The sequence below is a fragment of the Dendrobates tinctorius genome, unplaced genomic scaffold, assembly GCF_039654945.1.
Source record: "Dendrobates tinctorius isolate UK_male_01 unplaced genomic scaffold, ASM3965494v1 ptg000138l, whole genome shotgun sequence".
Classification (NCBI taxonomy): domain Eukaryota; kingdom Metazoa; phylum Chordata; class Amphibia; order Anura; family Dendrobatidae; genus Dendrobates; species Dendrobates tinctorius.
The window spans coordinates 15025484-15052454 of NW_027361806.1; the positions used below are offsets into that span (position 1 = coordinate 15025484).

The 26971-nt window shown below is 45.5% G+C and overlaps 1 protein-coding gene across 6 annotated transcripts in view; it reads left to right on the forward strand.

The window, feature by feature from the left end:
* UBE2U (ubiquitin conjugating enzyme E2 U) overlaps positions 1 to 26971 on the forward strand; it is a 58103-nt gene that overhangs the window by 3588 nt on the left and 27544 nt on the right. The window contains exons 2-6 of one of the 6 annotated variants that reach the window (XM_073544675.1): positions 5128 to 5216; positions 11346 to 11427; positions 12209 to 12301; positions 25393 to 25490; positions 25573 to 25699. In XM_073544675.1, the coding sequence (XP_073400776.1) occupies positions 5142 to 5216; positions 11346 to 11427; positions 12209 to 12301; positions 25393 to 25490; positions 25573 to 25699 (475 nt within the window). In that variant the 5' untranslated portion in view covers positions 5128 to 5141. Of the gene's footprint in view, positions 1 to 5127; positions 5217 to 8532; positions 9061 to 11345; positions 11428 to 12208; positions 12302 to 14070; positions 14948 to 22163; positions 24706 to 25392; positions 25491 to 25572; positions 25700 to 26971 lie in introns of those variants that run through there. The other 5 variants (XM_073544680.1, XM_073544678.1, XM_073544677.1 and 2 more) reach the window with 5 other exon arrangements.

Sequence of the window (26971 nt, forward strand, 5' to 3'; positions counted from 1 at the left end):
ACCTTTTCTCATGATTTGATACACCTGGCTATGAAGTTCAAAGCTCAATGAGGTTACAAAACCAATTTAGTGCTTCAGGAAGTCAGTAAAAAGTAGTTAGGAGTGTTCAAATCAAGAAAATGATAAGGGTGCCCATACTTTTGCACTGGTCAAATTTTGTTTAAATGCAGATTGCACATTTTCTGTTAGTACAATAAACCTCAATTGAACCCAGAAATATAACTGAGTCCATCAGTTATTAGATATATGAAACTGAAATAGCTGTTGCAAAAACCAAAATTGTTATAAGGAAAAAAGGTTAACATTAATAGGGGTGCCCAAACTTTAACATATGACTATATATATATATATATATATATATATATATATATATATATATACTGTATATAATATATAAAGCTCAATGTGTGTGTGTGTCTGTGTACATGTCCGGGATAGGCATCCGCACCGTCACAGCTACAGCCACAAAATTTGGCACAGTCACACGTCTGGACCCCGAGAGTATCCTAAGCTATGTGGCGAGGTGAAATTTTAACCCCGCGCGTTCCAATTCACCAAACAATTTTGCCCCTATCTACATAATGGGAAAAAAGTGTGTGTGTATCAAGCCCCGCCCCTTATTATGATGTCATAATGGTTGACTATGAGATGAAGGATGTGTGATGGGTATATGGGCACGGGACTATGGGATGGAGGATGTGTATGATGGGTATATGGGCATGGGACTATGGGATGGAGGATAATTATAATTTGCTATAACTAACCACAGTTACTATGCCCGGGCAGCGCCGGGCTCTTCAGCTAGTATATATATATATATACCTATTCTATGTGAATACATGTATTCTATCTTTTGTATTCTAACAGGTCAGTGTGATTTTACTGTATAACCTCATATGAATTGCCGGCTTTTCAAAGGACACTGGTGCATAAAATTCGGACAGCACTCGCATGGTGCGAGTGCTGTCCGATATTATTCTTGCACCCATTGACTTGTATTGGTGAGTCTCGTCCGAGAATCGCAGCAATAAGCTGCATGCTGTGATTTTTTTTTTTTAGTCCGATTTCAGCAGAGAAAAAAATCACAAATGAGATGTCACCTATTGAATAACATTGGTCTGAGTGCAATCCGATTTTTTTGTCGGATTGCACTCGTCCGTATTTTTCGCCAGTGAGTATGAGCCCTTATGCCGATCGTTTCCTCTGCTGTGTACAGGTTGTGTCTGGTAGTGCAGCTGAACAGCGCCTCTGCTATGTACAGGTTGTGTCTGGTAGTGCAGCTGAACAGCACCTCTGCTATGTACAGGTTGTGTCTGGTAGTGCAGCTGAACAGCGCCTCTGATGTGTACAGGTTGTGTCTGGTAGTGCAGCTGAACAGCGCCTCTGATGTGTGCAGGTTGTGTCTGGTAGTGCAGCTGAACAGCGCCTCTGATGTGTACAGGTTGTGTCTGGTAGTGCAGCTGAACAGCGCCTCTGATGTGTACAGGTTGTGTCTGGTAGTGCAGCTGAACAGCGCCTCTGATGTGTACAGGTTGTGTCTGGTAGTGCAGCTGAACAGCGCCTCTGATGTGTACAGGTTGTGTCTGGTAGTCCAGCAGACCAGCGCCACTGCTGACATGTACCTGATATTCTCATTCAGATGAATCAGAAAGAGCTGACGGTGACAATTCTGGAGAAAAATCTCTGCAACTGAAATTGATTTCTGTGCTTAACATTAAAGAATGAAACAATTGCAATTATTTCTGCAGTAAAGTCGCTGAATTCTCTTCTCATGTACTGTCAGACCCGCGGGATCCAGGAAGCTGAGATCTTGGACACAGACAGTAAGGCTGTGTTCACACATAGCGGTTTTTTTCACGTTTTCCATGCGGATTTACCAAAAAATCCACTAAAAAAAGCTTAAAAGAAGCTTCCCATTCATTTTAATGCATTTTGCACTTTTTGTGCATATTGATGCGTTTTTTTCCACGAAAAAAACGCTTTGCGGTAAAAAACGCAGCATGCTCATTAATTTCGCAGAAAATTCCGCATTTCTAGCTATTTTCTATGTGTCTGGGGACGTGCGGAAAAAATCGCGGCAAAAACTCGCAGAAAAAAACGCGCGTTTTCTGGGAAGGAGTCCGGTTTTTATGCAGGAATTTTCTGCATACGTGTGCACATAGCCTTATGGTTATTTTCGGAGATTTGGTTCCATGCATTGATGGGGGTCGTAGTAATACTGTATCTCCTCCCACTTGTCAGATATTGGTCGATCTCCCAGCTCAGAGCAGGATCCTGTGCTCCAGTCTTGCAGGAGGATGGAGCAGTGGCGGCAGGTTCATTATTACAGCCACTGCGATCTGCACGGAGTTTACTTTGTGTCTCCGGGTGATTATAAAGATGCGGTCACAATAATTTGTTTTGTAAAGACCGTCCTTTATTTCCTCGTGATTGTTTTGAGATCTGCATTAAAATAAATCTGCCTCTAGTTTAAGACTTGTAATCCAGAACCTTCCCATATGTGAGGGCAGCCGAGCATGATAAGTGACTAATACAATTTACCAAACAAGCAGAAAAGTATTCAACATCCTATGTGCTCTCATACAGGCCCCTCCGCACTGAACGTAAGAGACAGGCCACAGTCTCCGAGCCCCATGTGCTGGTATGCAGCTGTGTACTGTATGTGCAGAGATGGGCCCCTCAGCTGTGACTGCAAGAGAGGCAGTCGCCTGGATGTACAGTATAATCTGCACCAACTCTACATGGTCTGCACCAACTCTACATAATCTGAATCAACTCTACATAGTCTGCATCAACTCTACATAATCTGCATCAATTCTACCTAGTCTGCATCAACTCTACATAGTCTGCATCAACTCTACATAGTCTGCATCAACTCTACATAGTCTGCATCAACTCTACATAATCTGCATCAACTCTACCTAGTCTGCATCAACTCTACATAGTCTGCATCAACTCTACATGGTCTGCATCAACTCTACCTAGTCTGCATCAACTCTACATAGTCTGCACCAACTCTACATAGTCTGCATCAACTCTACCTAGTCTGCATCAACTCTACTACATAGTCTGCACCAACTCTATACTACATAGTCTGCACCAACTCTACATAGTCTGCATCAACTCTACATAGTCTGCACCAACTCTACATACTCTGCACCAACTCTACATAGTCTGCACCAACTCTACATAGTCTGCACCAACTCTGCATGGTCTGCACCAACTCTACATGGTCTGCACCAACTCTACATGGTCTGCACCAACTCTACATGGTCTGCACCAACTCTACATAGTCTGCACCAACTCTACATAATCTGCATCAACTCTACCTAGTCTACACCAACTCTACATGGTCTGCACCAACTCTACATGGTCTGCACCAACTCTACATAATCTGCATCAACTCTACATAGTCTGCACCTACTCTACCTAGCCTGCACCAACTCTACCTAGTTTGCACCAACTCTACATAGTCTGCATCAACTCTACATAGTCTGCACCGACTCTACATAGTCTGCACCAATTCTACATAGTCTGCATCAACTCCACATAGTCTGCACCAACTCTACGTAGTCTGCACCAACTCTACGTAGTCTGCACCAACTCTACATAGTCTGCAACAACTCTACATAGTCTGCATCAAATCTATATAATCTGCATCAACTCTACATAGTCTGCATCAACTCTACCTAGTCTGCATCAACTCTACCTAGTCTGCATCAACTCTACATAGTCTGCATCAACTCTACATAGTCTGCATCAACTCTATATAATCTGCATCTACTCTACATTGTCTGCACCAACTCTACATAGTCTGCACCAACTCTACATAGTCTGCACCAACTCTACATAGTCTGCACCAACTCTACATAGTCTGCACCAACTCTACATAGTCTGCATCAACTCTACATAGTCTGCATCAACTCTACATAGTCTGCATCAACTCTATATAATCTGCATCAACTCTACATAGTCTGCATCAACTCTACATAGTCTGCATCAAATCTATATAGTCTGCATCAACTCTACATTGTCTGCACCAACTCTACATAGTCTGCATCAACTCTACATAGTCTGCACCAACTCTACATAGTCTGCATCAACTCTACATAATCTGCATCAACTCTACATAGTCTGCATCAACTCTACATTGTCTGCATCAACTCTACATAGTCTGCATCAACTCTACCTAGTCTGCACCAACTCTACATAGTCTGCATCAACTCTACATAGTCTGCACCAACTCTACATAGTTTGCATCAACTCTACATAGTCTGCATCAACTCTACCTAGTCTGCACCAACTCTACATAGTCTGCACCAACTCTACATAGTCTGCATCAACTCTACCTAGTCTGCACCAACTCTACATAGTCTGCACCAACTCTACATAGTCTGCACCAACTCTACATAGTTTGCATCAACTCTACATAGTATACCCAGATTCTATATAGAGTTCAGTAACTCAATAAAGTCTACGACAGCCATACATCATTTATACCAACCCAATAAAGTGTATGCCGATCCTACATAGTCTACACCATCCCTACATAGTCACAGGATCTGGTTTGGGAATGATATTAGTTTATTATGTGGGCTCTGCATTAATTTAGGGAAACTGGAGAGAGTGTGATATATATGTTTTTGAGGCCTGTTTTTGTTATTATTTTGTGTAGTAGGTCTGGTCCTGGGTCTCTATTGGGTTAGAGGGTCTTGCCTGGGTTTGTGATTATTTGGGGAGGTCTTGTCTAGGGCTTGCATTTGTTATGCTAGTCTGAATTTATTTAGGGGGATTGGTCAGGGGTTCATATTTGTTTAGGGGGTCTTGTCTGGGGTCTATATTTGTTTAGTGGTCTGATATGTGGCCTGTATTTAGTTATATGGTCTTGATTAATCAAAGGGTCTATATTAGTTTAGGGAACAGCGAGCAGTATGGGGGATCATATGCCATCTTGTGTGGACCTCAACCTTGGGGACACAAGTTTCTTACCAGAGCATGCTGGGAGGTGCAGTTTCCTGACAGTAGTAGAATTACAGGTTGGAGGCTACTGATGACTATATTGTGAAGTAATATACCATACGGTTCATTATTGGTGATGTGTAACGATTATTTCTACGCATCGTGCAGATCAGGAATCGTGAATGGAGAAGATGCACTCGAGAAGCTATTTACTACTGGAGCGGGAATATCAGGATCTGCAGGAAGCTCGGCTTTATGTGAGTCTGCCGCCATATGTCACGTACTGAACATAGTGGAGCTCGTTATCCTCAGCCTCTATAGCTTGTGGTTTGCTAAGAATGCTCATGGTGATTAATGGCGTAAATGAGGGCCAAGTACCGCCATCCTGAGAACGCTGGAAGAAGAGCAAAAATACTTAATTCAGAAATGGTCGGTGGCCCTCGCTGCATTATCTGCTGGAGCTTCAGGTAGTCTGAAATCCATTTCCTGACTCATCAGATGATCAGATTGTATTCTGTCCAGTCACCATGCTTTACACTGCAGCTTGAAGAACAAATTGCGCCAAATAAATGGAGCACAAAATGTGCACCAAATTGGAGCTGTACCCAACGGATGACAAATTTACAACAAGCTGTATAACGCGAGTGGTGAAGCTCTCTAGATGTGTTTGATATCTTTATCTTTGTTGAGGTCTCTTGGCCGCCATATTTTACACCAGTATATTTGACATTTTTATTCCGCTTTTCAAAACATTCAAGGAAGGTGCAAAATGTGTCTACAATGCATAAAACAATTTGTTGTGGAGTATTTTTTTTTTTTTAGCGATTGGTTTAGTTAATCTCACCCAATGTCTCAGAATGGATGGATAAAAGAGCGGTAGTTGAGCAACAGCTGCAGAACACATGTTGGCCATCCCCGGCGCACATCGCCTCTCTCTAATCAGCCCACTCGGCATATTCTGCTAGATTTGAACATTTACCAAGATGCCTGAGAAATGAGCGACGTGCCAGGATAACCCAGACTTGTTTTTCTATCACCGTGATCTCACATGTTGGGTTTGGATTAGAAACCACAGATACAGGACTGTGCAAAATATTTAGGCAGGTGTGGAAGAAATTCTGCAAAGTTTCATTGCTTTCAAAAATAGAAGAGTTAATAATTTATTTTTTATCAATTAACAAAATGCAATGCGAATGAACAAAGGAGAAATCTTAATACCATAAATATTCGGTGACCACACTTTTCCATAAAAAAAGCATCAATTCTTCTAGGTATACTTCAATAAAGTTGAGGATTTTGTAGGATTATGGTCGGATATATGAGAACCGGTTATACTAGACAGGTGATAAAGATCGTCATTTTCAGCTATGTAAGAGACTTAAAACTGGGTGAGAAACAGCCAAACTCTGATATAGAGGTGAGGTTATGGAACACAGTTTCATGTGATAGGACATACACCATGTCTAGAATGAACACAGCAACAAGACACAAGGTAGTCATACTACATCAGCAAGGTGTCTCCCAGGCAAAGATTCCAAAGTAGACTGGGGTTTCAAGATTCAAATTCCGTTGAAAAAGCATATAGAAATGGGCAATCTTGAAGATTGTAGGTGCAGTGGTAGGCCAAGGAACCTTAAAGCAGCAGATGAGATTCATCATGATTACTGCCCTTTGGAAGCCGAAAATGTCCAGCAGTGCCATCAACTCCGAACTGGCAGCAATCAGTAGGACGCATCTATAGCCATCTACTGTTCGGAGAAGCCTGTCCAGAAGTCGTCCTCATGAAACAAATGAAGCCCATTGTGAGGAGTCAGCTTACGCTGAGACAATTTCTTTAGAGTGGACCCTCTGGGTCGTGGCACCCACCCACCTAGGGCGAGCTGACCTTGTGAGGAACCACCCCCTATACAGGGAGTGTCAGGGGCAAGACCAAGGGGCTGAGCCACCACGACTGCTGGAACCAGACGGCCGGCTCAAGTAGACACTAGGTATGAGTGTCTGATGACAAAGGACGTGCAGGAAACAAGACATGACAGTACGTGAATTCAAGGTATCTTCATTAAGGCAAATTCAGGATAGCATTCAGTGCAAAACGTGATAACAGGCAAACACAGCAAGGTGCGTGCGTGGCACGCTAAGGTCCATGGCATGGTACATGCCAGAAGGTAAGCCCGGTTACTGGCAAGGACACGATGGCATCGGACTCCGGACAGCTGGCAAGTATCAGGACATCAGGCTGCGGACACCAGCTCCGGACATCAGGTCGTAGTCTTCATGCTTACGATCTCTGGCAGTGATGGCAGGTTCCGGGAATCCAGCAGGCAAACCAGGGTACAGGCAAGGAGGCACGACAGATCTCCAGACATGGTGCGTGTTAGGGAACACGCCGAGGTCCAAGGCAAGATTCCAGGCAGGGTGCGTGCTTGGGGCACACCAGGGTCCAGGGCAAGGTGCAAAGCAAGGTGCGTGTGTAAGGGACACGCCAGGTTCAACGTGCAAAGTACAGTGCGTGTGTAGGGGACACGCCAGGGTTCAAAGTTCAACATACGAGACAGGGTGCATGTGTAGAGACACGCCATTGTTCAAAGTCCAAGGCAAGGACCTGCGCGTGGCGAGGGACACGCCAGGGTCAGGGTACAAGGCAAGGTCCTGCGCGTGCCGAGGGACATGCCAGGGACAGGGTTCAAGGCAGAGTCCTGCGCGTGCAGAGGGGCACGCCAGGGTCAAGGTTCAAGGCAGAGTCCTGCACATGCAGAGGGGCACGCCAGGGTCAGGATCCAAGGCAGAGTCCTGCGCGTGCAGAGGGGCATGCCAGGGTATAGGCTAGGACCGGTGCGTGCTAGAGGGCATGACAGGGTACATGGCAACACCTGCGCGTACTTTTAGAGGTGTGCCACGGGGCAGGCGAGGGCCTGCGCGTGCTAATAGAGGAGCACGCAAACACAGTGCAGAGACAGCGTGGGTGCAAGGAAGCACAGAGAGCACAGCTGGGGCACTGGCTAGCTGGTTGGGCTGCAGCACAGACAGGCGGGCAAGACTCCAGCGAACCCGGCTGGGGCATAACAGGCGACACAGCTGTCACTGGCCAACGAATGATTACGGCTGAGGCACAAGCAGGCGGGCACAGCTAGGGTGGGCACGGCTGAGGCACAAACAGGAGGCTAGGAAGGCCAGGCGCATGCAAAGAGCACACAAAGAAACAAGGCAAGAAACAAGGCAAAGCTAGACAAGGTACGGAACAAGGAGCGGAACGTAGGCAGAAGCACAGAGCGGGGTCAGAGAGAGTAAAGGACTAGCAGCGGAGCGTAGGCCGAAGCCCAGAGCTGGGTCAAGGGAGAACCTTGAGACTAGCCATGAAATGTGCTAGAGAGCACAATAGGACAGAGTCAGGAAAACCAGGCAGAGACAGAGAACATCGAAGTACTACAAGGCTCAGAATAGCAAAGGCCAGACATGGCAAAACAGGCAAGGCAGAGAACATAGGAAGTACTACAAGGCAAAGCATAGCAAGGACAAGACATGGCGAGAACAGGCAAAGGCAGAGAACATAGGAAGTACTACAAGTCCAAGGATAGCAGAGACAAAACATGGCACAAAAGACAACACAAGATATGGCACAGGACAAGAGGCAGAGTACAAGCACAGAGCGTGTGCAGAGACGCACTACAGGGCAGAGTGCAGGGGCACAGAATACAGGGAGCAACCGAGCAGACCAAGCAGCCATGCAGGGAAGCAACACGATACTCAGGCCCCGACCATAGGAAGGGGTGGTCTGATACAGGGCATTAGCACCTGCACTTCCTGGTCAGGACCAGGCAAGGACTTCCGGTTCAGATCCTCCAGGATCATAGAGAGCGTTGCTAGATCAGGCTGGGCTGGACCATAGAGAAAGTCACATGATCAGGGACTCCACAAACACTGAGAGGTTAGCTGGGTCAGGCAGTGCTGCAACAAAAGGTCACATGATCAGGGGCTCCAGGAATACAGAGAGGATTGCAGAATCAGAGCAGACACGGATGGTTACCTAGCAACGGCGTGCAGCCATGAGGTAAAGCGCACGTGCACACTGCTCCAGGCATCTTGCAGCACAACAGTCACGAGGTGTGTGTGCACACTGCTTCCAGGGATCTTGCAGCATGAGACATAACGGGCATGAGAATTCAGTGCACGTGCACACTGCTCCAGGGGTCATGCGGCACAACAGACATGGCAGGCATGACAGTACCCCCCTCCATAAGCCCCCTCTTACCGGGGCTGGAAGAGAAAGAAAAAAAAAATTCTTCAGCTGAATCCAGAGTTTTAGTACAAACCACTCCAACACATAGATCCACCATCTTCAAACGGACACCTGCACTGGTCCAGATACAGGAGCTGCAGATGAAGACACGGGGATCCAGTGGGGAGGACTGCGAGGAGACAAGGAAGTCTTCTTTCTCTGGCTGCCACAATTTTCCAAGCAAGTTCAGAGGACATGGACCGGGTCTGAGTCTTCATCAGAACAGTGGCCGAGATACCAGCGGAGTCCATGGCCTGAGTATTCTGTGAGGAGTCAGCTTACGCTGAGTCGATTTCTTTAGAATGGACCCTCTGGGTCGTGGCACCGACCCACCTAGGGTGAGCTGACCTTGTGAGGAACCACCCCCTATACATGGAGTGTCAGGGGCAAGATCAAGGGGGTGAGCCACACTGCTCCAGGGGTCATGCGGCACAACAGACATGGCGCGCATGACAGGCATAACGGACATGGCGGGCATGACACCCATACCCTCCTCATGGAAAGAAGGCTGAGCAACTCAGCTGTGCTTCCGCCGATTGTTTGGCCTTCAGCCAAATGTGCTTCAGCCGACTTTCCTATACATAGGATTGCTCCTTCAGCCGCGTGACGGACAGTCGGCAAGTGGTTTATCTCCGCGAGAACAATGGGATCGGTAGTCCAATAATCGGACAATCAGCATCTCCCTCTGCCTTCAGTCAGCCGGTGCCCCATAAGATTGTCGGCGGCGGCAATTGACAGGGGCGGCACGGTGGCTCAGTGGTTAGCGCTGCAGCCTTGCAGCGCTGGGGTCCTGGGTTTGAATCCCACCAAGGACAACATCTGCAAGGAGTTTGTATGTTCTCCCCGTGTTTGCGTGGGTTTCCTCCGGGCACTCCGGTTTCCTCCCACATTCTAAAAGACATACTAATAGGGAATTTAGATTGTGAGCCCCATCGGGGACAGTGATGATGATGTGTGCAAAAATGTAAAGCGCTGCGGAATATGTTAGCGCTATATAAAAATAAAGATTATTATTATTGTCATCTAAATCTGCCAATATTAAGCGGGAGTCACACATAGCAATCTCGCTAGCGAGATCGCTGCTGAGTCACAACTTTTGTGACACAACAGCGATCTCACCAGCGAGATTGCTGTGCGTGACAGCGATCAGCGAGCGGCCCCCCTGCCGGTATCGCTGATCGCTGCAAGAAACCTCTGGACATATTTTTCATCGCTCGTCTCCCGCTGGCCAGCACGCATCGCTGCGTGTGACAGCGGGAGACCAGCGATCAGCTGTAAAAAATAATAAAAAAAATATAGTTATTCTCACCTTCCGACGTCCCGCGCAGCCATCCTGCCTCTCTCCACGCTCCCGGTCCCAGTGATCCTTTGCACGAATGACCGCGAGACGTTGCGCTGCCGCGAAACCGTGACATTCTCGCGGTCATTCTTGCAAGGGATTACTGGGCCCGGAGCGTGGAGAGAGGCAGGATGGCTGCGCGGGACGTCGGAAGGTGAGAATAACTATATTTTTTATTTTAATTCTATTTTTTTACAGGGATATGGCATCAGCACTAACGAACGCTCGGCATCGCTGTGCTGATCGCTGGTGAAGCTGTCTGTTTGACAGCTCACCAGCGATCACATAGCGACTTACCAGCGATCCTGACACCTTGATATCGTTGTCGGGATTACTGGTAAGTCGCTATGTGTGACTCCAGCTTTAGTGGGTTCCTCCAACATTAGTCTAATGCAGCGGTTCCCAAACTCCAGTCCTCGTGGACCCCAACAGGTCATGTTTTCAAGATTTCCATAGTGTTACACATGTGAGAGAAATCCTGATGCTTTGATGATACTTCCATCACCTGTGAAATACTAAGGAAATCCTGAAAACATGACCTGTTGGGGGCCGTGAGGACTGGAGTTTGGGGAACGCTGGTCTAATGAGTATGGTGGGGGTGGCATTACTTCCGTCTTTTTCCCCACACCTGCCTAAAAGTTTGCACAGTACGTCAGATGGTTGTCCACATTGTCCCTCTGAACTCGGCACTGAGTAGAAGAATCAATGAGTTATCCTTAGGAAGACGTCAGAGCGACGACTAATGTAAAATCTGTATACTTCACTTTTTAGGGGATCAGTGTGACACCCATATCTGACAACTTGCTGAAATGGATAGTTCAGATGCAGGGACTGAAAGATTCTCTATGGGAAGGTTTGTATTCATGTTAAATGTTATCATTACTTTTGAAATTTGGGTTTTAAAGGGTGTGTAGACTTTCAACATTTTTTATTGTTTTAATGCATTTAAAATGAAAAGAAAAAAATCTTAACAACTTTTTGATTAAACCAAATTGCATTTTTTAACTTTCATTTTCTCCTCGTCTTCTTCCAAGAGCCATAATTTGTTTATTTTTTCATTTACATATCTATATGAGGGTTTTTTTTCTGGGACGATTAGTAGTTTATTCTTATTTTTTATTTAATTTTTGTTTTGGAAAAAGGGTGAATTTTTCTTTATTTTGAATTTTTTTTAAACTCTTTTATTAATTTTTTTAGTCCCCTTAGGGAATTCCAATCTGTGCTTGTTTTCCAATATATACAGTAATAGTAGATCACAGGTTATACAGTATTGCGGTATATAGTGAAATTAGCGATCTCCTATGAAGCTCAGCTACAGGCAAAGAGGCCAGTGGGCATCATAACTGGTCCCCAACTCAGATCATGCCACTTATATGTCATTGTCAGAGATTGACAGCTGTACGATTTTAAGTACTAATGGTTAAACAGCAGCGACCAGAGAGGCAGTTGGATTCAGGTACCGGATGTATAGCACAGCCGGCATATGCTGCGTACGGTGCAGGATCAGCTCTTGAGCCCGCTTCAAACATCTGGCATATCTGTACAGTGGATGTCAGGAAGGGGTTAAAGGTGACCATACTTTTGCAACCAATCTAGTGCCTCAAAAGTTAAAATGTTCTATTAATGTAACACAGGGGCACTTCTTCAACTCACCATGACATACACCGAGGAATATAGGCACCAACCTCCAACCATCGTATTTAATACCATCCCGTTCCATCCAAACGGTAAGTAATTGTCATTAATTAATGTAGTTGATTGCTTTGCATTTGGATTAATAATAGGAACCATCGTGGTATAACCTAGGCGCCTTCTGTATATACTGTAATTATATATGTACAACTGGTATAACCTAGGCGCCTTCTGTATATAATTATATATGTACAACTGGTATAACCTGGGTATCTCCTGTATATAATTATATATGTACAGCTGGTATAACCTAGGCGCCTTCTGTATATAATTATATATGTACAACTGGTATAACCTGGGTATCTTCTGTATATGTAAAATATACAAAATGTACCTTTCAGGTTATCCCTCAAGTACCCTCACTAGTCTTCCCTTCTTTTGAGGTCCATGCCGTCAGACTCTACACCCCCTTCTCCATGCGAGTGGCGGTGGTGTATCGTCCTCCCGGCCCCTCCCATCAGTTCCTGGATCATTTTGCCACTTGGCTTCCACATTTTCTCTCCTGTGACATCCCTACCCTCATCATGGGAGATTTCAACATCCCCATTGCTCTTCCCCTCTCCCCATCTGCTACTCACCTTTTATCTCTAACCTCCTCATTTGGCCTTTCTAATTCTCCAACGCATGAAGACGGAAACTCCCTCGACTTGGTCTTCTCTCGGCTTTGTGCAGTGGATGATTTTGCAAACTCCCCTCTCCCGCTCTCTGACCACAATCTTCTTTCATTCTCTATCAAGAACTGCCAGGCTGCTCAGGTCACCCCCACTGTCCATACTTATAGAAACATACAGGCCATTAACACCCAGAAACTTATGAAGAACTTTCAGTCTTCATTGGCCCCTATCTCCTCCCTCTCATGTCCTGATTCTGCATTGAAGCATTACAATGAAACACTTCAAAGTGCCCTAGATGAATTTGCTCCTCCTATACATAGAACACCACAACACAGACGGCGACAACCCTGGCACACGGTGCAAACACGTTTCCTGCAGCGGTGCTCCAGGTGCGCCGAACTTCTGTGGAGAAAATCCAATCTACACGAAGATTTCATCCATTTTAAGTTTATGCTTAGAACATACAACACTGCCCTTCACCTCTCCAAACAAACCTATTTCAACACCCTCATCACCTCACTGTCCAATAACCCGAAACGTCTCTTTGACACTTTTCATTCTCTACTCAATCCAAGAGTACAGGCCCCAACCACAGAGCTCCGAGCTGACGATCTGGCCAATCACTTCAAAGAAAAAATTGACCAGATTCGACAGGAAATTATCTCCCAATCCCCTCATACCATGCACTGTCCTCCCTCCCCCACTGCATCTAGCTCACTCTCTGATTTTGAACCAGTCACAGAAGAAGAAGTAAGCAGGCTCCTTGCATCTTCTCGCCCAACTACTTGCACCAGTGACCCATTTCCATCACATCTCCTCCAGTCCCTGTCCCCTGCTGTCACCCCTCACCTAACTAAAATATTTAACCTCTCTCTCTTCTGGTATCTTTCCCTCCTCATTTAAGCATGCCATCATACATCCACTACTTAAAAAACCATCCCTCGATCAAAACTGTGCCGCTAACTATAGACCTGTCTCTAATCTTCCCTTCATCTCTAAACTCCTGGAACGCCTGGTCCACTCCCGTCTTATCCGCTATCTCTCGGATAACTCTCTTCTCGACCCTCTCCAATCCGGTTTCCTCTCTTTATACTCCACTGAAACTGCCCTCACTAAAGTCTCTAATGATCTACTAACAGCTAAATCAAATGGTCATTACTCCATGCTAATTCTCTTGGATCTCTCTGCAGCATTCGACACTGTGGATCATCAGCTCCTCCTCACTATGCTCCGTTCCATTGGCCTCAAGGACACCGTTCTCTCCTGGTTCTCCTCCTATCTCTCCGACCGCTCCTTTACTGTATCTTTTGCCGGTTCCTCCTCCTCTCATCTTCCCCTTACTGTTGGGGTCCCCCAAGGATCGGTTCTAGGCCCCCTCCTCTTCTCCTTGTACACTGCGCCTATTGGTCAAACAATCAGTAGATTTGGTTTCCAGTACCATCTCTATGCTGATGACACCCAATTATACGCTTCTTCTCCTGACATCACGCCAGCCTTTCTAGAAAACACCAGCGATTGTCTAAACCAGGGGTCCCCAACCGCCGGTCCGCGGCCCAGCACCGGGCCGCTGCAGTGCCCTTGCCGGGCCGCGGACACAAGGGGAGCCAGGGGCGGTCAGTGGCATAGCGGGGGATGGGGCGGCGCGCAGCAGTTCTTAGCGGCGGCCAGGGAGCGATCCAAGCAGCTCCGCTGCCTGCAAGAGGTAATAGCAGGAGCGGAGCTGCAAGGACCCGTCCAGCTTCCTGCCCGCCGCCCGCGCTTCCTGTCTCTGACTGACACAGAGAGGAGAGCGCGGCCACTGCTGTGTCAGAGCGAGGAAGCGCGGGCAGCGGGCAGGTGAAAGGAGAGAGGTGGTGTCTGTGTGTATGTATGTATGTCTGTCTGTCTGTGTGTGTGTGTGTGTATGTATGTCTGTCTGTGTGTGTACATGTATGTGTGTGTGTTGGTCTGTGTTTGTGTAGCCTGGCCCTGGAGGAGATGGGGACATGAGGAGAAGGCCATGAGGGGAGTGATGGAGAGACGGCAGTGATGGGGTGAAGGCAATGATGGGGAGAGGGGAGTGATGGGCTGAAGGCAATGATGGGGAGAAGGGAGTGATGGGGTGAAGGCAATGATGGGGAGAAGGGAGTGATGGGGTGAAGGCAATGATGGGGAGAGGGGAGTGATGGGGTGAAGGCAATGATGGGGAGAGGGGAGTGATGGGGTGAAGGTAATGATGGGGAGAGGGGAGTGATGGGGTGAAGGCAATGATGGAGAGATGGCAGTGATGGGGTGAAGGCAATGATGGGGAGAGATGGCAGTGATGGGGTGAAGGCAATGATGGGGAGAGGGGAGTGATGGGGTGAAGGCAATGATGGGGAGAGGGGAGTGATGGGGTGAAGGCAATGATGAAGAGATGGCAGTGATGGGGAGAGGGGAGTGATGGGGTGAAGGCAATGATGGGGAGAAGGGAGTGATGGGGTGAAGGCAATGATGGGGAGATGGCAGTGATGGGGTGAAGGCAATGATGGGGTGAAGGCAATGATGGGGAGAAGGGAGTGATGGGGGTGAAGGCAATGATGGGGAGAGGGGAGTGATGGGGTGAAGGCAATGATGGGGAGACAGCAGTGATGGGGTGAAGGCAATGATGGGGTGAAGGCAATGATGGGGAGAGGGGAGTGATGGGGTGAAGGCAATGATGGGGAGATGGGAGTGATGGGGTGAAGGCAATGATGGGGAGAAGGGAGTGATGGGGTGAAGGCAATGATGGGGAGAAGGGGGTGATGGAGCACTTATTCAAAACCTATGGTGAGTTGAGTCACATTATAAATGTTATTTAATTATAAGTATGCACTGCTACACTACAACCGTGTCCATAGCCCCGCCCCCTTATGACCAAAGCCCCGCCCCTGCCACACCTCAATCCCCGCCCTGCCGGGCCATGGAAGAATGGTCTTGCTTGAAACCGGTCCCTGGTGCAAAAAAGGTTGGGGACCACTGGTCTAAACGCTGTGTCTAACATCATGTCCTCACTATATCTGAAACTGAACCTGTCAAAGACTGAACTCCTTGTGTTTCCTCCCGCTACTAATGTACCTATACCCGACATTGCCATTTCTGTGTGTGGTTCCACTATTACTCCCCAGCAACAGGCCCGCTGTCTTGGGGTCATACTTGACTCCGAGCTTTCCTTTGCCCCCCACATTCGATCACTGGCTCGCTCTTGTCATCTGCACCTCAAAAACATTTCTAGAATTCGACCTTTTCTTACTTTTGACTCTGCAAAAACTCTTACTGTTTCTCTTATTCATTCTCGTCTGGACTATTGTAACTCTCTTCTAATCGGTCTCCCTCTTACCAAACTCTCCCCCCTCCAATCTGTCTTGAATGCTGCAGCCAGGATAATATTCCTCACCAATCGTTACACAGATGCCTCTACCTTGTGCCAGTCATTACACTGGCTACCCATCCACTCCAGAATTCAGTATAAACTTATTACCCTCACCCACAAAGCCCTCCATGGCTCAGCACCACCCTACATCTCCTCCCTTGTTTCAGTATACCACCCTACCCGCGCCCTCCGTTCTGCTGATGACCTGAGGTTAGCATCCTCAATAGTCAGAACCTCCCTCTCCTGTCTCCAAGACTTTACACGTGCCGCACCAATTCTTTGGAATGTACTTCCCAGGTCAATACGATTAGTCCCCAAAATTTTAAGCGTGCCCTGAAAACGCATTTATTCAGACTGGCCTATCGCCTCAACACATTACCCTAATCTATCCCTGTGTGGCAGAGCCAAAAGTTTTACCATAACCAGATTTCCCGCATCATGTTCCCACATGCTTTATGCATCCATTAGCCCTCTGTGTCTGTACTGTTGCACACTTAACATCATGGCTGGTCCATACAATCAGGGCAACTGTTACCACCCAGCTTTCGTGTCTCCCTCTTTCCTCATAGACTGTAAGCTTGCGAGCAGGGCCCTCACTCCTCTTGGTATTTGTTATAATCTACTGTATGTGATTATTGTTATGCTGTAATGTCTATTGTCTGTACAAATCCCCTCTGAAATGTAAAGTGCTGCGGAATATGTCGGCGCTATAAAAATAAAAATTATTATTATTATTATTATATAATTATATATGTACAGCTGGTATAACCTGGGTATCTTCTGTATATAATTATATATGTACAGCTGGTATAACCTAGGCGCCTTCTGTATATAATTATATATGTACAACTGGTATAACCTAGGCACCTTCTGTATATAATTATATATGTACAACTGGTATAACCTGGGTATCTTCTGTATATAATTATATATGTACAGCTGGTATAACCTGGGCCTCTCCTGTATATAATTATATATGTACAGCTGGTATAACCTGGGTATCTTCTGTATATAATTATATATGTACAGCTGGTATAACCTGGGCATCTCCTGTATATAATTATATATGTACAACTGGTATAACCTGGGTATCTCCTGTATATAATTATATATGTACAGCTGGTATAACCTGGGTATCTTCTGTATATAATTATATATGTACAACTGGTATAACCTGAGTATCTTCTGTATATAATTATATATGTACAGCTGGTATAACCTGGGTATCTTCTGTATATAATTATATATGTTCAGCTGGTATAACCTGAGTATCTTCTGTATATTATATATGTTCAGCTGGTATAACCTGGGTATCTTCTGTATATAATTATATATGTACAGCTGGTATAACCTGGGTATCTTCTGTATATAATTATATATGCACAGCTGGTATAACCTGGGCATCGCCTGTATATAATTATATATGTACAGCTGGTATAACATGGGTATCTCCTGTATATAATTATATATGCACAGCTGGTATAACCTGGGAATCTCCTGTATATAATTATATATGCACAGCTGGTATAACCTGGGCATCTCCTGTATATAATTATATATGTACAGCTGGTATAACCTGGGCATCTCCTGTATATAATTATACACATACAGCTGGTATAACCTGGGCATCTCCTGTATATAATTATGTATGTATAGCTGGTATAACCTGGATATCTCCTGTATATAATTATATACGTACAGCAGGTATAACCTGGGGCATCTCCTGTATATAATTATATATGTACAGCTGGTGTAACCTGGGCATCTCCTGTATATAATTATACACATACAGCTGGTATAACCTGGGCATCTCCTGTATATAATTATATATGTACAGCTGGTATAACCTGGGCATCGCCTGTATATAACTATATATATACAGCTGGTATAACCTGGGTATCTCCTGTATATAATTATATACTTACAGCTGGTATAAGTGATTCATTTTCTTGCATATAATGATAAGGGCCATGCTGATATAACTCGGGCATCTCTTGTACATACTTATACTGTATGTAAATATATATATATAAAAGACATTAGGATCAAGGCTAGAAGACAACTGGAGAATTGAGTTTCATCCAAGAAAACATTAAGCAGCACGGGTTGGAGAACACTTGTCTAGAGAACATTGAGGCCAAGAGTAAGAAGAGAACTGAAAACTTGACGGGCTTCTCAGATTGTAGAACATTGGTGTGGAGATACGGCCGGGGGTCAGTGGGTGATCTCGTCCACTGGCCCAGCTGTCTTTAGCAAGACTGCATGGACCAGATCTCCTACCACTGAATGCCCGCTCTCTCCCCGTGGGCAGAACACTAGTCAGATAACACAAGTTGAGGAGAAAACTGTGGAAAACTTTATTGAACCACAACACACTATAGCAAACAGAACAGTCCCAGCAAATACCCAAGATGGTGCAAATTACAGAGTCTTGCCCTTTTGCTGACTCGCCGGGATTAGAGCTGCTTCCAGTATTGCATACCCCCACCAGTGGCTCTCCACTTTTGGCTTGCCCCCACAGTGAGGAGGTAACGACAAGCTTAGGAAGCTAACCGAGAGCAGTGAAGTATGTGGCCAGGTGAACCAATTGTCCCAACCTGGATTCTTTAAGATGTCTCTGGGATTTCAGTGATGGTCAGTGAAGCAGTCCTGTGTTCTACCAGCCGAGTCCATAGTACCCTAAGCTGAGATCGTGAAGAATCACCCAGACCAGAAGAAAAAGTCTCTTTATATAGTGGCATGTAACCTATTTTTAGATTTAAGCACTGTCCTTCAGTCCACCCTCAAAGATAAGGGGAAGAATGGTGACGACCAAGTTGCCTTGTTTGAATATGTAATCTATTTGCATAGTTTTTCCCCCTCTGTTTTAAAAATCAACAAATTATCTGGACTAGACAATGTATAATTAGCATATCAGTAGACCTCACTATTCATCAAGGATAAGAGCACACTATGTAATATCAAATTTCGGAAAAATAGAATTTATTAGAAGTTACCTGCATCCATGGTCAATTAGTTTCTACTGTGGGCATTGCCAGACAATTCACCACACTGTGAAGACACCAGAGTATATCTTAATTACCCAGAAGAATAATGTTTTTACAAACCAAGAAGAATTGACTTTTTATCTGTATATTGGCTTGTGGATTTAAGTGTTTATCTCTGGTGGGTCAAGAAGACAGACTTGCATACCATTTAACATTCTGTGTAAGTCTGTAATAGTGACTTGTACATAGTGTGGTGTTTATCTTTGTTTATTGTCTGCTCATATGCTAATTGTTTATTGACTTCGAAGGTAGATAGGGAAAGGCTGTGAGGGTGGACTGAAGGACACTGGGTAAATCTAAAAATAGATCACATGCCTCAGGTATAAAACGACTCAAAAGACAAAGAGAGCAGATCTCATCACACAGAGCTACCAATTGGACATTCTGCAAAACACTCAACGGACGAGAGGACTGCAGCCAGTTCATCATGGCACCGTCACGAGGGACACGGATCTATGATTTATAGGAATCAACCTAGAGGTTGTCGGCTCCAGTTGGATTGACACAGATCTGATTCAGTGACCATCTCTTAACCATGAATATGTTTGGAGAAAGCCAGGTTTTGGGACCCGCCAGCCGCCTGGTTCCATGGAGATGGTCAGATAAGCCAGGTGGTGACTCTTGTGTCAACTGGCTTTGGACCTTGTACGGACTCTATGGACTGTTCTCGGTCATCTCCCTACGTATGTTAATATCTCTTATCTGTGTGTATATCACAGGTGGAAAAGCGACCCTTGGAGCTATGACGTAATATCTACCATTATCCTGGTGAGACAGCGGAAGGGTGAGAGGCTGATACCCTGTAATGTGCACTATCTTGGGGTAATTGCTGGGATTGTTCTGTTTGCTATTGTGTGTTGTGGTTTAATAAAGTATTACCACACTGTTTTACTCTAACCCTGCGTTGCCTGTGTAGTGTATTGCCCACCGGGAGATAGAACGGGCGTTCAATGGTATGAGCCCTGGTCCTTGCAGTCTTGCTAAAGGCAGCCGGGCCAGCGGACGAGAGCACCCACTGACCCCGTTTCTCCACACACACTTTTCAGGTCAACATGCCCAAATTAGTTGTACAGCCTTATTCTAGCTTTAAAAAAATTTGCCACTTGTGGCCTACCCACCATGTAGAAAAGTGCCGATTTGTGACATGAAAGTAGTGGAAAAACAGTCAGATGAAATATGAAAAACAAAATTCTAAAATCCTTAACTTACAAAAACCTCCGAAGTGCGAAACTAGTGACTGGAAACTTCAGATTTTCTGTGCTGTTTACTGAATGGTATAGAATGGCACCATGGTCCAGCCTGGTCTGTATTCCCAAGGTCAAGAAGGATTTTATGTAAGCAGATACAAAGTAGCTCAGTCAAGATCCTAATATCTGTGTTCAATAAAGCGATGGGTCGGTAATTTTCATGACACTTCCGGTCGTGACTGGGTTTTGTATTCACACAACTATTCAAAGTATTTACCTCAATGACCACTCAATATTCTTTGAGGTTCACAGCCTAAGACTAAGCAGCAAAGGATGTGGACAGAAATTCATCTTGGGAGATTTCATTTAGGCTCTAAATGTTTTAGAAGGAAGGAATAACTCACACCAGTAGAAAAGTATCTGTCAAAGATAGTACTGATTGTGACATATGGCAGAGAAAACAAATGAATGTATTTTGAATGTTGTGGACACACGGGGGATCAGCGGGCGCACTGGTCCGCTAGCCGAAGCTGCATGGACCAGGGGTCATCCCACCGAACGCTGTTGTGAGTTCTTTTTTCCCTTCACCAGTGAAGTCTGATGAACTCCCTCTTCTGGCAAAGGAAGGTAGTGAGGCTGATTACCAAACAGCTGAGCAGGTAGATGATGACTGGGTCACAGGAACTGATGACTGGATATAAGGCAGCCGACGCCCTGCTGCCTTGCTGGTGATTTCCCTGCTAGATTCTAGGAGACCAGTCTGATTCCTGCTTCTCAAAGCTAAGTTTTTTGCTCTGCTCTTTGTACACTTTAGTTTTGGTTTTGTTTGCCTTGTTTTTTGGAGTTCAGCCATCCCCGGCCGGGGGTGAGCTGAATTCCATTTTTGTCTCTGATCAGTTGATCTCTGGCTCTGTCTCCAGAATATACCTGAGTGCTGATATAGTCTTTTTTGAAGCCTAGCGACTTCAGGGCCTGTTTTTCCTATCAGTCCGTTGGTACTTTTTTGGATAGGGTTTTTGCGGATTGCAGACAGCGGCTTTTCTGTCCTGTCCTATTTAGTTAGCTTGGGCCCCATCATTTGCTCAACCTATCTTTCTATCTGTGTTAGTGTTTTTCATCTTGCTTCACAGTCATTATATGTTGGGGGCTGCCTATTGCTTTGGGGTCTGCTCTGGGGCAGTTTAGATTTCCCCTTTCTGTCTTTAGGCTAATTTAGTTCTCCGGCTGTGATCGAGGGGTCCAGGGCACCGTAGAAACCCCCGACGGCTACTGCTAGTTGTTGTGGATAGGTTCAGGGGTCTGCAATCCGATAGCTGCCAACTTCTCTGGTTTTCTGGACTTAGCTATTATTTTGTTTTTTCCTCCTTCGGTGACTCACTCATAACAGAACTCTCCTGCTCTCCTTTTACTGTGGGCATATCGCTAGTCAAGACAACACAGACTGAGTGTAAAATAGTGTGGCAATGCTTAACTGAATCACAAAACAGGCAGATAACACATAGAACAGTCCCAGCACAATACCCAAGATGGTGCACATTACAGAGTTTCACCCTTCTGATGACTCGCCGAGATAAGAGCAGCTGTGACTTCAGAGCTCCCAAGGCCAACTACCCCACCTGTGGCATGCACAGAGAGGAGGTAATGACAAGCTTAGGAAGATGACTCCATTCAGGTACAAGGCCAGTTGACCTGAAGGTCACAACCTGACTTCTCTGAACATTTCCATGGAGCCAGGCGACCACCGGGTTCCATTCCTGGCTTTCTCCAAACGTATCCATGGATTTGCGATGATCAATGGAACAGATCTGTATTCTTCCAGCCGAGGCCGAGGTCCCCTAAGGTCTCTTTCACACATCCGGCTTTCGGTATCCGGCATGGTGCGGCGAAAAACCGGACTACCGGATCCAGCACCTGTTACGACCAGATCCGGCTTTTTCCCCGTGCAGTCTCTTTGTCGCCGCATTGCGCCGGATGGCAATGCGGCGCGTCCGGCTTTTGCCGGATACGGCAAGAATTGCTGGTCCGGCGTCTGGAAAAAGCGTTGCAGGCAACGTTTTTTCCAAACGCCGGACCGGTTTTTCGCACTGCGCATGCCCGGAATACCTTCTCTGCCAGGAATATCTCTGGCAGAAAGAAGGATCCGGTGTCAGCGTTTGCGGCCGGATCCGGTAGTCCGATATTTCACCGCATCGTGCCGGATAAAGAAAACGGATGTCTGAAAGTAGCCTTAGCTGGCATCCTGTAGAAAGACAAATCTGTGTCTCTTGTGATGGAGCCACAATGTAGTTACCAAGTGTCCTTCTTTCAGTATTCACAGGTAAAAGTGAAGAATAGTGATGAGATCAAGTCACATTATTTGATTATTTAATCTATTAGCAAAGTTTTTCCTCTTCTATTTTAAAAGTCAACAAGCTAGCTGGCCTGGACAATGTGTAATCAACATATAAGCAAACATAATTGTGCCATGACCCATTATTACTAGTCATCCAGGATAATAGTACAATATGTTACAAATATTACATGCTTACACAAGCAAAAGTCTGTTTTCTTGACCAACCAGAAAGAAACACATAAATTCAAAATTCAGCATATAGATAACAGTCATTTCTTCTTGGCTTGCTCAAAATAAACATCTGGTTAATTAAGATACAATGCTGTGTCCTCACAAATGCTTTTTAGTGATGCCTATGTTTTGGGCATTTATAAAGGCGTATTTATCTGATCTGAAGAATGATGGACTTTAGAGATGTGAAAAAAAGCTAAAAGATAAACATAACATGGACCAGAATCTTCGAGAAGGTTTCAATAATGAACTAAGCGTAGAGATTTATGAAGCTTCTTTATACCTCTCATGAAAAACACCCGAGGCTTCCGAGCCTGTGCCAGGAAGCAGAATCTGCAAGTCATCTGTGCAGACCGAGGGCAAGCCGAGCTTGATGGACCTTGGGATAGCAGCAATAGGTATAGAAAATTAAAAAGATAACTTTTAATAAATGTATAAATAAAATAGTGTAATACACTCAATACTTAATAAGCACAAATATGAGAAAATAATATATAGGTAACTCTAAAATTGTATGATGAAATGAAACAAGAGATGAAATATATATCTCCTCACTCCTTACTAGGAGGGGGGTGACTGGCTCAGCGAGATCGAGCTGGAGTACTCTAGTGGGTTTTTGATCAGTCAGTCAACGTCAGTCACTCATCTCACCGTCCAGAGAATCAGACGTTATAACTGGACAACATTGGTTACACAACTATCAAATCCTGGGTCTGATTAGGATTCGCACAATTGCAGTAAGTAGACAGGAGTCCCAAATCCCAGCCGTTAATGCAGTCACTTGGCAGCGGTCACACGGTGTGTTAATAATTTTTAGACGTGCTCAAAAAATAACCACAGTGGAGGATTTACAATAGTATTTCTAATATAAGAAATGGAACGTTCTCACCCATTCAGGGTCAATCACTGGTGGACTGACATCAGGGGCATCTCAGGTAGTACCATGCAGAGGTCCAAGAACAGGCATCAGGTTCTGCCCCTATGGATCCCTATATTAGCTGCACTAACCTAGTACCCATTTTGCTCCAGTCCACAGCTAAACCCTGTATTAAAACAGGGTCCCATCGGGGCTTACATCCGAACCCACCCCCTCCCCCGCATAACGGGATTTGGATGTGTACACCGATGGGGCCTTAGACTATAATGGTGCCGACAGAGTCAACATGAGCATCATTTTCAGGCATGTTCTCCTACTGGAGGCAGACAGTCAGACACAGCGTACGACATCTGAGTGTCCAGCTACAGTAGGCATAGACACCCGAAAATGATGAACAACAGAAAGTGTATTGTCTTTGCTGTCGCCATGATAGTCTACGGCCTCATAGGTGAATAAGCTCAAATCCCGTTTTGTGGAGGGTTCGGACACAAGCCCCGATGGGACCCACAAACATGAAACAATAGGTGTGAAAGCACCCTAAAAAGTGTCAATATCATGGATCCCAAGTGTCAACATCATTATCATGTACCTGCATTGTCAGGGTCATCATCCTGTACCCCCGGTGTCAGCGTCATTGTCCTGTACCCCCGGTGTCAGCGTCATTGTCCTGTACCCTCAGTGTCAGTGTCATTTTCCCGTACCCCCAGTAATACACTTATTCCTAAGTCTTTCTATAGGACTCGTCCTGTCCGCGAGCGTCTGCTCCTCTTCTCTGTCTCAGGTAATCTCGCCGGACAATAACTTGAAGTGGCTGTATCTACCTTACAGGGGATGCTTCATGTATTTGTTTTCTGCCTCATTAATTAAATATTTTATAATCTGCACTCGATTACAAACATCTTCTTGAAAGAAATGGAGCTGAGATCAGGAGGTGGCAGAGGAGCTGCATATAGTGTCTTATCTGTATGTATAAATATATAGTGTTACTTTCCTGCCTCATCTCTGCTTCCAGACATTACTATCATAGAATCATAGAATCATAGAATCATAGAATCGTAGAGTTGGAAGGGACCTCCTGGGCCATCTGGTCCAACCCCCTGCTCAAAGCAGGATTCGCTAAATCATCCCAGTTAGATGTCTGTCCAGCCTCTGTTTGAAGACTTCCATGGAAGGAGAACTCACCACTTCTCGTGGCAGCCTGTTCCACTCATTGATCACTCTAACTGTCAAAAAGTTTTTTCTAATATCTAATCTGTGTCTCCTCCCATTCAGCTTCATCCCATTGCTTCTAGTCTTTCCTTGTGCAAATGAGAATAAAGTTGATCCTTCTACAATGTCTCTAATCTTAGTGACATGGCTCTGCTCATTCTGTCCCAGTTCATACAGTAAAGCAAAGTGAGATCTGCCGATAATGCGTTTATTTTAGTTCCAACCTTTTATTAACTACTTGTCTGCTGTTACTTTATAGTTGATCAGAACTCCGGTAAACCTTGCATTGATTTCTTGGATGACCCAGGAGGATGGAATCCAGCCTACACCATGACTTATGTCCTGCTGATGATCCAGGTACAAGCTGATTTCATTGGAAACGTCCATGCCATGTTGTCTGGTCTGCATTATCGAGTCCATTGCTGCCTCTGTGTTTCAGGTAATGCTCTCCAGTCCAGTCCTGGAAAATGCAGTCAATGCAGACGCAGCCAATATGGCGCTAAATAAAGCGGCGCTGTACAGGCAGATGGTTCTCAATTGTGTGAAGACCAGCAGACAGATCGAAGGTAAGCAAGTGACACCGCATGCCGTGGAGTCAGCCTGGCATCATGGAAACGTTTCTGTCAATAGTTTCCTGTGTGAACTAAGACTTATAATCCAGAGCTGTGTTCACACTTCTGCAGGCTTTACAACTAAAATATTTCAGTACTCATATAGTATCAGCACGAGCCACGGTGTGCGGCTGAGCTGAAAATGGTTGCTGACAGTATGGCGGTATTATTAGTATGTAGGCAATGTTGCACGCTGCTCCATGTGCACAGTACAGTATAATATTTAGCACCGTATGGTGACGGCGCTGTACAGTGTTCACAGCTCTATGTGCTCTCTGACAACATAAGGCACCCCAATATGTGCGACATGCTGTACAGTATGGGACATGTAACACAAGGTACCGACAAGGCCGCATCTAACAAAAAGCCGCAATGTCTGCACAGAGTCTGCATCACTGGTCTGCAATCTGAATGGTGATGCTGAACACAACCACCTGACACAGGACGACTTACTGCCCCCTGAATTTTAGGACCTCAGCAAGGATAATAAGCGTAAATCTTGTTTTTTAATAACAACCAGCAGAATAGCGAGTGCAGCTCTGGAGTATAATATAGGACATAACTCACGATTAATACAGGATCAGTAAAGTAATGTATGTACACAGTGACCGCACCAGCAGAATAGTGAGTGCAGCTCTGGAGTATTGTCATGGTTAGGACATGGATAATGTCCTGTTCTCACAGGGTTAACTTTTGCCGGCCTCTCTTTGGATATGGGAGGGGTATTTATACTAACTCCAGACTAGGATTCCCTGTCAGCTATACTGTTATTCTGGCTGTGTGTCTGACCCCCCTGGTGAACGTGTATACTGCATTGCTTGTTTGATTCCCGTGTATGACCCGGTCTGTCCCCTCACTCTGTACTCCGTCTCTCGTTTTGGTACTATTGTCTTCTCCGGTTCTGACCTCCTGGCTTGGCTATCGTTACTCCGTTACAGTTTTTCCCTATTGTACCGTCCGTTGCCCGTTCTGGTTTTCTGATCTATTGCTACGTCCTGACTATCCGCTCTGTCTAACCCTTTGGTACTGTCCGGTTATCTCGTGCTTTGACCCAGCTTGATCTGGCTTACATCCCGGTCTATTCCCCTTGGTAACATTGTCCCGTAGTTACCTTTCTAGGAGTTTCCCTGCAGCTCCTAGCTCTGTGAAGCTTAGGTCACGCCCCCAGCAGTCACGTGCTTCAGGTCCTGATAGTCTGAAGCACGCATCATCACTGCTGCTGCCCTG